Source organism: Pleurodeles waltl, chromosome 10 (assembly GCF_031143425.1).
Source record: "Pleurodeles waltl isolate 20211129_DDA chromosome 10, aPleWal1.hap1.20221129, whole genome shotgun sequence".
Classification (NCBI taxonomy): domain Eukaryota; kingdom Metazoa; phylum Chordata; class Amphibia; order Caudata; family Salamandridae; genus Pleurodeles; species Pleurodeles waltl.
This window is the reverse complement of record NC_090449.1, coordinates 182075828-182091124: the sequence shown is the minus strand read 5'-3', so window position 1 is coordinate 182091124 and position 15297 is coordinate 182075828. Positions and strand designations below refer to the sequence as shown.

The following is a 15297-nucleotide window of genomic DNA, read 5'->3' as shown; positions in this document are numbered from 1 at the left end:
AAGTTGAGGTGGTGGTTGAGGTATGCTGAGCCAGTGTTGTAGTCAGCTTTGTAGGCATAGGTGTGTAGCTTGAACTTACATCTATCCTGGACTGAGAGCCAGTGGAGACTTTTGAGATGTGGAGAGATGTGGTAATTTCGTGAGATGTTCAGGATGGGTCTGGAGGTGGTGTTCAGGGTGGTTTGGAGGTGGCATAGAGCATGGGCTGGAATTCTGAAGTAGTGGGCATTTCGGTAGTTGAATGTACTTGATATAAAAGTCTGGGTGACTGTTTGTATGGTGTTAAGTGGGACACACTTGAAAATATTGTGTATAATCCACAGGATGTGGAAGCATGATAAGGCAACGGCATTCATCTATCTGCTCATGGAGAGATTTCTGTCCAGGATGATCCAGAGATTCCTGCCATGATTTGTAGGAGCAGGTGGGGGGGGGGGGTCAAGTTCAGAGGACCACCAAGAGGCATTTCAGGGGGACTGGTTGTTGCTGAAGATAAGGATTTCAGTTTTGTTTGTGTTGAGCTGGAGGCAATTGTTTTTCATCCAATCAGTGACATTGCTCATGCAGTTTGTGAAGTTTACTTTGGCGGTGCTGGATAAGTCGGTAAGGGAGAGGATGAGCTATGTGTCATCAGTGTAGAATACTATCTTGATGATGTGGGCTCTGACGATGCCTGTGAGTGTACCTTATTGCTCAATTTGCAGATAGATTTGCTCAAAAGCTCTATGCTCTTCAAGGACACACTGAAGGGGCACTCATGAAATATTCTGATCCATTTATTTTCTGGTTTAAGGGGAAAGTCAAGGGATGAGGATCAAAGGCACCCTACACCCCATTTGGGCAACTGGTCTGTAAATAGAGGCTCTGTACCACAGCTACAAGACTCTCTTGCTGCCTCTATAAAATTATCCAGTTGAGGGTGCCTTCTGTCTGATGCTGATGACATAATGCAAGACCAGTGAGACACCCAAGATATTAAGGCTTTTAAACTCTGCGGTCCCCGGCAGTTCCAGTGTCGACTAGGTCAAATCAGCTTTTCACCCTTTAGAGATGAATAACATAAGCACAGATCAAAATGGCTAATGTTGATTTATTTTATGAGTTGTTTTATAAATCACTGGATTATTACAGAAAATCACTGTGTAGTGTTGACACTGTAGCAAAACAATATGTGGTTGTATGTTGACTATTCGGTTAAAGTGCCTAGAACAAAAAACTTTACAGTTACATACAATGGGGGTCATTCTGACCTCAGTGGTAAAATGCGCTTACCGCCGGTCAGAAGACCGCCATAACACCGCCGCGGCCGCGGGAAACCGCCACGTTCATTCTGACCCGCAACAGGCAAACCGCCAAAAACCCGACATCCACAAAAGTCCGCCACACCAATGGGCAGCGAAAAACTGGCGATGACCAAACCTCCACCGTCACGCCAACAGAAATACGCCCATTCCATTCCGACCCACGAATCCACGCGGCGGTCTTTCAACCGCGGTATTCCATTGGCGGTACACACCGCCGCGGTCAAAATACACACACAGCTCCAAAACACTGCCACATTGGACATTTTGAAATACACACACCTGATACACATACAAACACCACTCCCACACACCCAACACAATATAACCCCTATGACCACCATTTATTGACTAAGGCCAGAGAGAGACACCACCAGCTAGTACAGAGCATTCACAGGCACATAACACCATCACTCACACAACATCCACGCACAAAACACCACACACCACCACACTCACCACACTCATCACCACAAACGCCACAAACGCCACCCCACACCTCATCCACACCATCCCATGGCACCCCAAAGACACCCCAGGTTTTCAGACGCTGAACTCAGGGTCATTGTGGAGGAAATAGTTCGGGTAGAGCCCCAGCTCTTCGGGGCACAGGTGCAGCACACCACCATTGCCAGGAAGATGGAGCTATGGCAAAGAATAGTGGACAGGGTCAACACTGTGGGTCAGCATCCACGAAATCGGGACGACATCAGGAAGCGGTGGAACGACCTACGGGGAAGGTGCGTTCCATGGTATCCAGACACAACATTGCGGTGCAGAAGACTGGCGGCGGACCCCCACCTCAACCCCCAGAATTTACAACATGGGAGGAACAGGTCTTGGCGATCCTGCATCCTGAGGGCCTCGCAGGAGTAGGCGGAGGAATGGACTCTGGTAAGTCGAATCTCAACTACTTCATCCCCCCCCCCCCACCGGCATGCCAAATCATACCCCCGCCCTCCCCCCCGCCCCCATCACTCATCCTCCTTGCTAATGTCTCACCATCACAACCCACCCATCCCAACACCAAGCCCTGCATGCGACCACAAACCATGGACACCCCTCACCTAAGCATGCCCACTGCACATACCCATCCCCCCCCAAACCACCATCACAACAGCCCCCACAAGGGAATGCCAGCACTGGGGTACACGGGCACCCACCCATTGCACGCTATGGCACACACAGAAGCAATAACCATACTCTCATACCCCTGCAGGACCCGAACGCCATGACACCTAAATACACTATATGATATGTTTTTACCCCATAGAATATCATTACCGCCACAGAAATTGCACTATGTGAATGTTTGAAACCTATAAAAATGTATATCTTGAAAAGTACGTACCCATTTCTGATGACCTTGGTGTCTAAATTCATATAGAAATAAGTGTTATTTTTATAAATTGGTGTTGGATTTCTTTATTGAGTGAGTGTCTCACTTACTAACTCTGTGTGTGCAATAAATGCTTAACACTGTCCTCTAATAAACCTAACTGCTCGCCCATACTGCCACAAAAGAGAGTTTTTGGACTTAATAATTTTAACCCATCACTTCATAATGGTCGCCCTGGACTATCTGCATATTGTCCTCTTACATTGGTACGCTACATAGCTATCCAGCATCCTACACTAACCACTGAATTTAAAAAGCTTTATTGTAAAGAGATAATGTTAATGACATTGATATTACAACTGTTTTTTTTATTAAAGTTCATCAGTTAAACTTTTCTTTAATCACCTAGATTTATTACATATCTAAAAGCCCATATTCCCCAATTCAAGAACCTACAAAAACTTTGGAACAAGGTACAGAGGACAATGCAGTGAAAATATATTTATTCGTTTATTTTGAGAAGTTCAGCCTACATCAGTTTAGGGATGTGTGTACTCTTTATATCAAAGAAAACATTATGAATGCCATTTTTTGTCATGTTTGTGGAACTAGGCAAATGGCATAGATATTTTCAATATCCTTTCTACATCTTCACCTGTAAAATCCTTTCAATAAATATCATAAATATAAAAATGTATGTTCATTGTGACTGTCAACGGATATTGACAGTCTTAGGAGGGAAGGAGTGTACTATCAAATATCGAGGAGGGAACATCGAGGTCACAAAATATTATGTCCATATTATCGACGACCAAAACATCAAGAAAGTAAGTGCATCAAGCTGGGTATTAGTGTACTATTTTTAACTCGATACCTATGTTTGGTGAAGAGATATATGTATTGTTAATGTATGTATATGTGGAGTTAGGTATTGAAGCTAAATATCTGCTTATCTGTCGATATTTTGGCCCTCAATATTCTTGTCACAATGCTGTGTGACCTCGACATTACTTCCTCGATATTCCAAAACTTGTATGTTTTAGGGTATTTCATGAAACTCACAAGATTCAGTACACTGCTATGAGGTGAGTGTTCTTGATTTTGATGGTCCTGGTGGAATGAGCATTAATAAAAGATTTTGGAGGAATGGGGGCTGTCTAACCACTCCATCAAAAACGGATATATTTCACAAAGTGAAGGATCATCTAGATTTGTTAGAAAAAATAGAAAGTGACTCCACCTAACTGACCATGTGGTTTTCCTGTTGAGCAATCTCATAGACAAATCTAGTAATTCAGATATGTTTAATAGTAACATTAACAGCATCTCAAAGAAGCCAGGTACTCTTCACCCTTGTGTTAAATTTGATGTTGAGACTCTTTTAAAAGATATCAGGTCCAATAAATCTTAGCCACTCAGCAGCCAAATGTGTAGCTCTCTCCTTGTCTGCATGTAACGATATTCCACCTTCCTGGAACAGTAGTAATGAGACGATTGGCAGCAAGACCACTCTCCCTTTGCAGAGAAACCAAAACTTTGAGTTATCCCTGTGCTTTGAATGCAGATAACTTCCATAGGTATTAGTGTCCCCTACATAGCCAATTCTCTACCATGGCCCAAGACTATCATTTCAGAGCATCCAGAAATCCCCAGATGTGCCTAGACTGACAGTGACATACAGATCATGAAAACATCTCTGCAGTAGGTTTACCTCTCCTTGTTAGCATCCCCATGACTTCATGTTGTTTTATATCTGCCACCACGACACTGCACAGCATCTTCACTATCCCAAATCAACACTTTGAACAAATGGAGCCTTATTACACTGAGTGCCTTGCGCCCTCTTTGTGCACCCTTAGGGCACTTTGGTATTACAGAAGGGGTCACAGACACTTGTGCAACCCCTTTTGTAAACATTATAGTGCTTGTGCATGTGTAGCACAAATGCTATTTTGCACTGGCGTGTGGCTTCATGCAAGTGAGGGAATCTCTTTGTCTCTGTGCCCACGCCATATTACAGATGCTGGAGCAAAGGCAAAGAAGCTGTCAAGAGGTGCACCGACAGTGTGCCACAAAAAGGTGGCACAGTGTCAATGTGTCACCTGAAGGCAGCCCTCTGGAGGAAACAAAGCAGGTCCCAAAGGCCATCCTGTGAAACACAAAGAGGCTGATTAAAGCATCCGCTCCGTATTTCACTGAATGCCTGTCCCCATGGCAGATCCTGGTTTATAGCTGCCCTGAGGACATCGCATTGATTGTAATCCGGAACCCTGTTCATGTTTGTGCCCGGCACACCTGTTTAAAGGTGCGTCGTGGTGCAAACATGAACAGGGCACCTGATGAATAATACAGCTTTGATCCTTTTTTCCCTCGTCACGCCATTTCTTGATACATTGCTACTCACAGAGTTCCACAAAACAGTTTGTGACTTGGCAGAAACATGAAAGAAAAGGCGTCATATTTTGCAAAAGCAGAATTTGATGGATGTGACATTTGAAAATACACCGGCCTACCTACTACATAGCCAAATTTGTTGACAGAATACTGTTTGAAAATGAAACGATACATTACAAAATATTTCTTGTACCTTAAACAGCAGGCTCTGAAGGATTCTCTTATTTTCCCAGTTCAGGTCTAGGGTCTCATTGAAAGAGTCTGATGATTGCTCCACAGAGCCACATGCTAGAACATCTCCAAAGTGTAGTATTTTCTGGAGCTAAGATACATAAAAGAACATTATGTGCACGTTAGTGTCCTTGATTAATAAACATTAGAATCACTATAGGGCAACCAGATAAGAGTCATCTTGCACAATTGTTTTTTTGGACTTGCGAGCCTACTTTTTTAAAACCACACAATTGAATGTATACTTGACAACTAAGGAAACTGACTGCTCGACCAATTTGCATTAAGGCAATTATAGGCAGCAGTTCTGGGTGCTGTCAGCAGGGAGCGCCATACTTACAAAAGATACATCAAAACGGTTTCTATTGGAAGGGGAGGAAGTTGCCAAAATGCATTCCCAAACCCGGGTCCTGAGCTTGCATTTGCCTGCAGCCAGTTATGGCTCTTCCATTAGGTGAGGTAGGGCAGACAACTTAGGCACCATCTGGTTTATTGGTTCAAATTACAGCAAAAGGCTCAAAGCATCTTTTTTTTAGCTGTGCATGTGCCGTGCTCCTACATGTAAAATGCAATTATGCTAGGAGTTCTGAAAATAATTCCACCAATCTTGCAATCAATCATACTACCCCTTGTGCTTGTCATGATGCCCTTCAAGCTGCACATGTGCAGTGTAGTCTGCTGCATGTTACAGGTCCCCAATGTATTCTGCAGATTTTGGCCCCAGTCCAGTCACCTCTACATTACTCCACCAAGCTCTTTGCATTCTTGCTACATCTGTCCTTCGCAGACAGCATCGTTAGGTACACCTTTGCATATTTTTTAGGGTATTTCATTGGGTGGCTTTGTCGACTGGTATAGCGTTCTGCATTGGATTTGTTTTGTTATTTTCTACCTGTTCTGTTTTGTCCGGTCCTTGGAGCATAGCTCTTTAACCCTGGTCTTGGTTGGATGAGTTTTTCCTTTCACTGATGGCGTCAGGGAACTATTTTTCGTTTTGCATGTTGCAGTAGCATTTTATTTGAGCACCCAAAACCGGGGCATGGCCTTCTTCCCTCTCTCACCACCCAAATGGTCTTGCTTCCTTCCCTTCCCCTTGGTCTTTGCATCCCTGGTGCATCCACCCTTTGACTACCCCACACCTGCACTTCCCCCCTCGCTTGGTTCCTTTCATTATTTTCCCTGCCCAGACACTGCTTCCTTTCATCCTCTGTCACCCCTGGCTTGAAACTCATTTTTCATGACTCTAACTTTCTTCTTGTCTCGCCTTTTAGCCCTGCTCATTACTTTTCTTTCCCAACTATTGCTTACTTCTGTCTTTGATCCTCATTTTCTTTCTTACGCCCCACTTTTCTTCTTTTTTCTTCCTCCCATCTATCCTTTGATTGGTGATTTCTTCCTCCTGATGCCTCTCTCTGCAACATGCTGATGCCCTTATTCACTGCTGTCATGGCATTTGCACATGAGTAAGAGAGCTGCCTTCAATAATTTGTTCTATTGCCTGCATTCTCCATTTATATTTTACAATCATATACTGTAAACATTTGAGAAAGTGCGATATCTCTAATCTCCTGGTCTGCTTCGTAGGCATGGGACCAGACTAGTTATGCTTTGCTTCTCCACCATTTTGAGGTATCTGTATTGACAGAAGGCAGAGACGTGGAAAGAGAAGACACATTTGGCAGTAGGTTGAACGACTCAGTTTCAGAGAGGCACTCCTGCACTGTTTTTTCATCCAAAAAGGAGTTTTTTTTAATCTTAAAGATATGCATTTACATCACCATATCTAAAGCTTCCTGGGCTAACAGAGATTCAAGTTGCCTTAAAGTTATATATTTTTTTGTATGTGGACGCCCTCTGATGCATTTTTTTCATGCAGCTCTGAGGCTAGTTGTTAGCATATCAGAGGTTTGGCTTGATGAGTAAGTCACCTGTAACAAAATGGTGATCGGCAGGTCTAGATTAGGCCCAGGTGACGTTTCTGTTATGTGGCATATCCTTGATTAATTTTGAAAATTTCTTGTTACACTTAATATGTAAAATTCCTGAAATTATGCCATCACGCCATGTGGCAGGAGCACATGAAAAGTGCCAACAACCAGACCACGAACATCTGTTGTTCTCATTACTTTTGTTTGTTTGTGGTATTTTTTTAGGTGAAAAATACATTCTCTCATTTAAAATCGACTAATTTTGTGTTAAAATGTAGCGCTGGTATAGCTGGTTTTGCTTTTAGCATAATTTCATATATTTTTAATGAAATTTGCCTAATTATGCAAAAGCAAATTAATATAGAAAACTGGTGTTACCGGATCTGATTTCCCTCACAATTTCTCGCATTTCCCTGGAGTTTAATCCAGAGACTTTGGCTGCTTTCATCTACTAAAATCCCCTGTTGGGACAAAACCGATTGAAGTTGTTCCTGAGGATCTCATAATTCCTATGACGCTGGCAATTGTTTTAACCAGGGACATCAGAGTTACCTGGGCACTGGTAAAGGGGCCATGGAGTCTACAGTGTTTCAAGGCAGAGCGATGTCTAGGAGAACTGAAGGCCGTATTTTTCACTAATATAGCCTTAGTGCCGCCGTGGTGGGCCATACCGGCCAATAAAGGCTCACTCCAGCGTTAAAAGCCCAAGCCGAAGGCGAGTGCCTTTAACAAGGGAGCAAGACTTTAATTGCCAGAATAGCCCAGCTAGGAAGGGCTATAAGGCCATTAGAACATTCTGCTACTAAAGGGCAGAATGTTCCAATAAATAAAACAAAGTCCTCACTGAGCCCGAGGGGATTAAAATCCCCATCGGGCTTCGTGAGGCCTTTGTCACAGGTGTTTGCTGTGAACAAAGAACATTTGAATGTTGACGTTCCGGGCTTTTCCCTGCCAGTAAAAGCCCAGAGCACTCCTTTGTCTCCAATGGAGCTCTCAACATTCCAATGTTCTAATATAGCCTTAGAACCCACCGTAGCGGGCTCTACCGGCTATTAAAGGCCACATTTAACAAGGGAAAGGGCCTTTAATAGCCGGTAGAGCCTGCTACGTCGGGTTCTAAGGCTATTAGAACATTCTGCCACTCAGGGCAGAATGTTCTATTAAAAAAAAAAAAATGATTAAAATCCCCTCGGGCTCCGTGAGGCTTTGTTCACAGCTGTTGCTGTGAACAAAGCAAACATTGGAATGTTGGCGCTGCGGGCTTTTACCGGCCAGTAAAAGCCCGCAGCACTCCATTGTTTTCAATGGAGCTGCCAACGTTCGAATGTTCTAATATCTGTTTATAATGGATTTCTATTGAAAAAGAGCAAGTACTCCCTGCCATCCTCTCATTCACAACTTTCTTGTTTATGTCTCACTACTATTTTTGTGAAAGGTAATATGGTTGGAGGTAGAACTTAAGTGGAGGAAAGGATTCAGTGGGTGGCAGAGGAAAGATAGAAGAGGTCCCCAGAACCTTCCAACTGAAAGGATGATGCTGTCTTGTCAAAATCAAAGTGAGCAATGATTAGGCATGTACTCTTGTAGTTGTGTTTGAAACCTTTATTGTATGTGTGAGTACTGGCTTTACAAATTATTAAAGTGCATTTTCATCTCATCTGATAGATTTAAAATGAAACACAACTTTTAAATATTATTAAAGTTCTCTTTCAACGTCTCCTGTTGCAGTTGGATGGAACAGACCTACTCATGGGAAATGTCAACATCACTCTAAACATAGAAAAGGCATTAAGCTCCAAACTCATACCTGACCTGACAAAAACGTCAAACAGGCATCCCAGGATGTTGTGTTGTTCTTTGACTTGTTGTTCAACGTAAATTTGAAGTCAATTGGCAGACCACCGTCCCAGGCCAATTGTGCCTAAAGCAAAGAAAAGAATAGTGGTGCAGTCATTAATCAGCAGGTGGAAAACGGTTTAAAAGAGATCAGGTATATCCCCTGTTAGTATGTTGCACTGGTGGAATTATGTACACAACATTCTGTACTCTGCGGTCCCATTCCATATAGGTAATTGGATCTGACCATACTGTTTAGATACAAAGTATACAGCTAAAGGATCATTTTAATGAATCTCAGAGGTACAATTGAGATCCTAGAATGATCCAGTTGCTGCTAACAATCCATATATTCACCATTGTAGTGTCCAAAAACTATTTAGCTTTCTAACCAGAAATAATTAAGTAGTCAGCATTTCCCAGAGCTTAGTTTGTGCTCTCTGCTACTCAATTCTGGGGACGAGGGCATATTTTTTAATCATCAGAGTGTGTTCCAGAGCAAAAGGAAGAAAGAATCATAAGGGAGAAAGACGAAAACGATAGGAAAAAAGTGACGAAGGGAGAAAGAATATGCAATAGATACACAGACAGCAAGTTTAGAGTAGTAGAAGAAAGAGGTATTAGTGATTATAATGGCTCAGCAGCGTTGGTGCTTAGCAACTCCAGCATTCAGTTGTAAAATATATGTTTTCTTTATAAGTTTAGCACTGACTAAAGGTGAGCTCTACCTGGTGCAATGACTGCACGTTAGCATAATTTAGTAATTAAATCTCAAATGTTGGCAACAGAAGACAAGCAACTTAAATCCTGCCTCTGAGCCCTAGCCCATGCTTCCTGAGTTACTCGATGTTTCTCCCCAGTGAACTAAACAAAGTTAAATACCTCTGTTGGGAATGAAGCCATTAAGTGCGATATATATCATGAACAGTGATGACTGATTGGCTTATGAACATCCAATAAGGGGTCTATTGCCAAACATTATATTGAGGTATGGCTATGCCTTTTGGTTGTAAAATTCCATATTCATATTTTTTAAGTAAGAAAATTGTAAATACAATAGATCAGAAATGGAATATTAACAGATGGAGAAAAAATAGCATAATAGCCTTTCCCTCAGGTCATGCTCACATGAAGTACAGCACAGTTTCAAACAAACCAGAGGGTTGATGGGTTAAGTGCAGCAGAGGCATCACAGCAACAATTACTAATTCTCTAATGAACAAGAACACATCTGTGTCCTTGTCTTCTTTGATATTTAGATCAGGAGACACAAAAGACAGGAAGCATACACAACTATGTCTATCCAGCACAACAAAGTCAGTGAAATTGAAGAAAAGAAAAATCATAATACAGATCTGAAGTAACAATTAAAAACGCAATGAGTAAAGTTTCTGAACAGCCCTGGTTTTCAAGTAAACCAAAGTACAACCAAACTCCAGTTACATCAAGCAAGACTCATAACACTGAGGTACAAAAGAGCAACTTCAGAAAACTCTGAGTCCAATGAGCGAAAGAAGATTTAGCCAGAGAACCATCAGTTTATAAGATAAACCTAATGAAATTCTGACCCATGCAACTCTGAGTTCCGAATCCTAAAAATACAGGTGTCCACCAGCCATAAACCCTACAAACCTAATACAAGCGTAGGAAAACACATCTTTTCCATGATCGCCCCCATGTTTTGTGGATTGATGCTGCTCGTTTTTTTTACTCTGTATACTGCAAGTCTTCTAATTAGTCCCTGAATTAGGATGTACTCCTAAGTGACATACCTATACATCTCTAGTATATGGTACCATGTTACACGGTGCCTGTAATTTAAATGCCAGTACTGGGCTGCAGCACTCATTGTGCACACTCTACACTGACAGAGTAAATATGACTGCAGGCCTGCAATTTTAGCTTGGTTCTGGCAGTTTTGACTTATGAAAACAAGCCTTTTTGATAGGCCTTCAAGGCCATAGAGAAGAGTAGATAGTATTTGAAATTAGGACTTGTAGAAAATTAATGTAACATATATTCTTACAGAAAAAAAGCCCCAAAAGCTTTTTTCACTGCAGTAAAGCTCTCTATTCACTAGGAAACAACTTGGTTACATTATTTCATTTAATAATGCTAATTTTGTTTAGAAAACAGTTAGAAATGTAGATAAAATACTCTTTTCATTAGTTGTTCAAAATCCAATTTAATGGTAAGCTGAATTATTTTTTATTATCTATTAAGACAAAGGTGATTTTAGAAAATGTTCTCTCCCTGTCTACAGCTTTGTTGCCCCTTTTGCATGAGATCCAACAGTCACCTATCAGCAGAATAGCCCCCATGTTGAGGTGTCTAAACTTCTTGCAGAGAAGAAGTAACTGGATGTAGGGAGGTGATTCTGTCCCTCTGGCATGATGACCATCCGGGTTGTTCCCATGAACTTGATTAACTTCAGAACGTCCTATCCTGTCACAGGCAAATGCTAGCTGACACCTGGGCAGGGCACTTCTTCGTTCATCCAGTTAGACAGGCACTGGTTCCTGTGGGAGAGAAACTGCCTCCAAAACTGGTTTGAAATGACCACAACAGAGGGGTTGCTCATTTTCTGGCCATACATGTGCACACATGCTCTGCACATGGAAAGAAGGGATCAGCCATGTTGAATTTAGGTAGAGAGGTACAGTGTGGGATTTTACTGTAAGGCAAACAGACAGGAACTGCTGAAAAATTGAGCACTGTTACCTCTGTGAATGTTTTCCCTGTTTGTCTAGGAAGGGCCAGGAGTCTCCCCCACTCACAAGCTAGTGCCTGGCATAAATGTAGCATCCATGGGCACATTTCCCAGAACACTACGGAACTGTGGAAGGTAGAAGGACTACATCTGCTTTTGAGACCTGTGTGGAGACCTGAGGGGGTGGACCTGCTGCCGCTTGTACCCAAGACAAAGAAGCAGTCTTCAATGGTCAGTTGGCTGACCTCCTGTTAAGTACAGGGTTACCACAAGCTGCAAGAAGCCCATTTTTGTTAATAACCCAGCGGACCAGCTCCAACTGGATCTTTCCTGGTCCCTGCTGGTGGCCTCTGCTAGTGTCTTGACCCCACCCCCTGCAGTATTAGACTGATGTCCTGGGACCCTTGTCTCTGCCAAAGTGTACTTTGCCTTCTAGAATCCTGAAATACCTGGGAATAGTACGTTTTTTGGCTCCAAAGTCCTCCAGAGGAGCAAGTGAAACCTTTCTAGTCAATCCAACTAAGGTTGTTGCCGATGGGCCAAAGAGTTAGGTTGCTCCCATTTTTTTTCTTCAGTTTTTCCACAACAGAAAATGTGTGTCAGCAGGAAACTGGGGAGAGGAAATTTGGCCTCCTAGAGCCTTGCTCAGCTGCTGCAAGCAGCCTTGCCCTGCTGGAGGAATACGAGCTCCAAAAAGGTGACTAAGTGCCAGATTTATATGTTGGTAGGGAGGGAACTCTGTTGCTGCTGCAACATAGTTCCCTTCTCACCAACGTAGTGGTCTGCCCACCCAATTTAAATTCAAGCGGACCATCAGTTTGGCCACAGGGGAGACTACTTGGCCCCTACCATGGCCAAACCTCTCCGACGGCCGTGGTGAGTGAGGGCCATTGGAGAAATTTCTACATGCCGGCTCGCCCCAAAGGATGCTCTTCTCACCATGGGAGCGGACTCCCATGGCAAGGGAAGCTTTATTATTATTTTTTCTACAAAAGAAAATGCCTTTTGGGGGGTTTCTTTCTGTAAATAAAAAAGAAATACCCCTGTGCTATAGGGCTGTGGCCTGCTGATGCAGCCTGTACCACAGAGGAAAATTCATTGACAGGAACCGCAGGAACAGTGCTTTCTGCCAATGCTTTTTTAAATGAATGCTAGCTTGGAGGTAATTATTAAATTAGGTGGGAGGTCCCTCCATCATGTAGATGGAATAATTTACTCCTTCCCCGTGGCAGAACTGTGGGCCATCAGCCTTTGTATATGAGGGCCCTAGTCTGGACACAGCAATCTTCACCAGTGAAGGCACCAAAAGTATCCTGGCCAGTCCAGTGAGAGACCTTCTTTGAGCACAAATTTTGAATTTCTCCTGCTCTGAGCTTTGCCTGCAAAAGTCAATAGGTTCACCAGGACCGCATGCAGTTGCTATCCAGCCTCATGGATCCCTCCTTTGTCACAGTCTGCTGCTTTGCCTCATTGAGGATTTCTGACTTTAATTTCAGAGACTAAGGCGGTCATTATGAGTTTGGTGGATGGAAAAGGCCGTCCGCCAAACTCCCCGGTCAGGTTGCTTCCAGTGGGCAGACTTTCCGCAGGCCCCATTATGAGTTCCCCTCTGGATCAGCAGGCCTAAATGGTGTTTCTGCCACTAGCCCAGCTGGGAACAGCCTACAACATTGACGCCGGCTCACAATTGAACCGGTGACAATGTTGCAGTGTGTAGGGTGTGCTATCACCCGTCACACTGTTCACTGCCTGCAATGCAGACAGTGAACAGCACAACAGGGCTGGCCATGGGAGCCCCTGCACTGCCCTTTGGGGTCCCCTGCACTCCATCTCTACCAGCTTTTACATGGTGGTGCTATCGCCATGTAAAAGCTGGCAGAGGAGGGGTGTCGTAATCCCCAGGGCGGCAATGCTTGCAGTGCTGCCCTAGAGGATTGGGACCACTAGTACTGCCAGTCCCTCCTGTGGGTGTAGACTGGCTGTGCTGGCACTGCAGTGGTCCAACTGTTGCGCAACCGCCACGGCCGTAATGTGGTGGTCAGACCACCGCCAAAGCATTCGGACCACTGCTCTGGCAACAGTCAAACTGCCAACCAGACCCTGGCGGTCTTGAGAAGCTAAAACTTCTGACTAGGTCTAGCCTCATTTTTGCAGCTGACCCACACTCGTGGTTGGCCTTAAATTGTGCCTAGGTGCTGGTTCTGTGCAACCAGATAACTTTGGTTTGCAGTTAGCACTTTGTGTGGCTATTTTTATTTAAAACTTTCAAAATTCATATCAATGGGTACCCTCAAAAAACATATTTGTCAATTCGGTGTCATTTTATTCAATAAATGACTCTCTATTTGTATAAATCGAACTGTGTTTTTGACATTTTAAATGTCCTAGTAAATTTAAATACTTTACACATTTTCTTAAGTTAATCCTGTCTTCTCTGTGCCATAGCTACCAGGGGTTGAGCTCAGGGTTAAATTACCGAAACCTTTAGTGGGCCTAACATGATAGTGACATTATTACTTGTGGTGGTTCCCATTTATCCCAACTAATAATCCACTTTCTCACAAGCCACTGCTAACACTTAGCTTAAACCAAACTGTTTGGCAGAAACCAACCTCATGTACATTACAGAAGGGATAAGAAATTACTGTTTTACTTTCAAACAACACATTGGCATTTCACTCCTTATTAAGTTTCACATGCCGATCTCTCAAATTCCTCATCCTGGACATATGTAATTAAAGATATGTAAGAGATTTATTCCACCAGGCAATCAAATCTTCTGAAAAACGAAAAGCCCGAAAATGGAGGAGGAACAAAAATCCAAAACCAATAGATTACCTGCATCCAGGTCATCAGCACCTCATTTCAAATCCTAGCCATATGCAGCATTACTAACTCAAATAGAGCTTCTTTATATGGATGACATACACATCATGGTTGATGGTGTGTATGCTTGTCTTCCGAACTTGTGTGGCCTGACTCAGTATGTGGGTGATGTTTAGGGTGCCACTTTGGTCAAAGGTATTGCTCATGTTATCAAGAAATTATGACTAGTCATTGTAAGACCAGTTGTCCAGAAGGGCATTACCTTCCACAAAAGGCAAACGTCACTGAAATATATCTAATTATTTAATCTCCGACTACAGGAAGAATAGTATCTCTTCAACACAGAGAATTACAAGAATTCTTTTATTCACAAATGCACCAATTTAAGACTGGGTGCATTATTTTATCCCCAATTGCAGTGCAAGTGATATTTGCTCTGCCATGCACCCTCAGCAACATCTCCTGGCAATCTCCCTCCATTAACATCCTCTGTTAAATGCTTACAGATTATAAGGGGAGTAGTCAGCAAATTCAAGATTAGCATTATTTTACAAAGTTCTAAAAGTTGTTGACATTTCAAAATATGTAGGGAATGACTAGATAACCTTATAAATAATTTGTATAACTTTTTTAATTTCATCTATTTTCTTCTCAAGTGAAATCTAATTCTGCATTTTTTTCTGCTTAATTTAAAGAAAACAATCTTCCAATTTCATTAAATTGTCAAAAAAT

At 42.7% G+C, this 15297-nt stretch overlaps 1 protein-coding gene across 4 annotated transcripts in view; it reads right to left on the bottom strand.

Moving 5' to 3' along the window:
• LOC138261322 (uncharacterized) overlaps positions 1-15297 on the bottom strand; it is an 888401-nt gene that overhangs the window by 100505 nt on the left and 772599 nt on the right. For 3 of the 4 annotated variants that reach the window (XM_069210158.1, XM_069210160.1, XM_069210159.1), the window contains 2 exons: positions 9001-9114; positions 5228-5356 (listed from right to left, as the gene is read on the bottom strand). In XM_069210158.1, the coding sequence (XP_069066259.1) occupies positions 5228-5356; positions 9001-9114 (243 nt within the window). The remainder of the gene's footprint in view (positions 1-5227; positions 5357-9000; positions 9115-15297) is intronic. The other variant, XR_011199068.1, reaches the window with a different exon arrangement.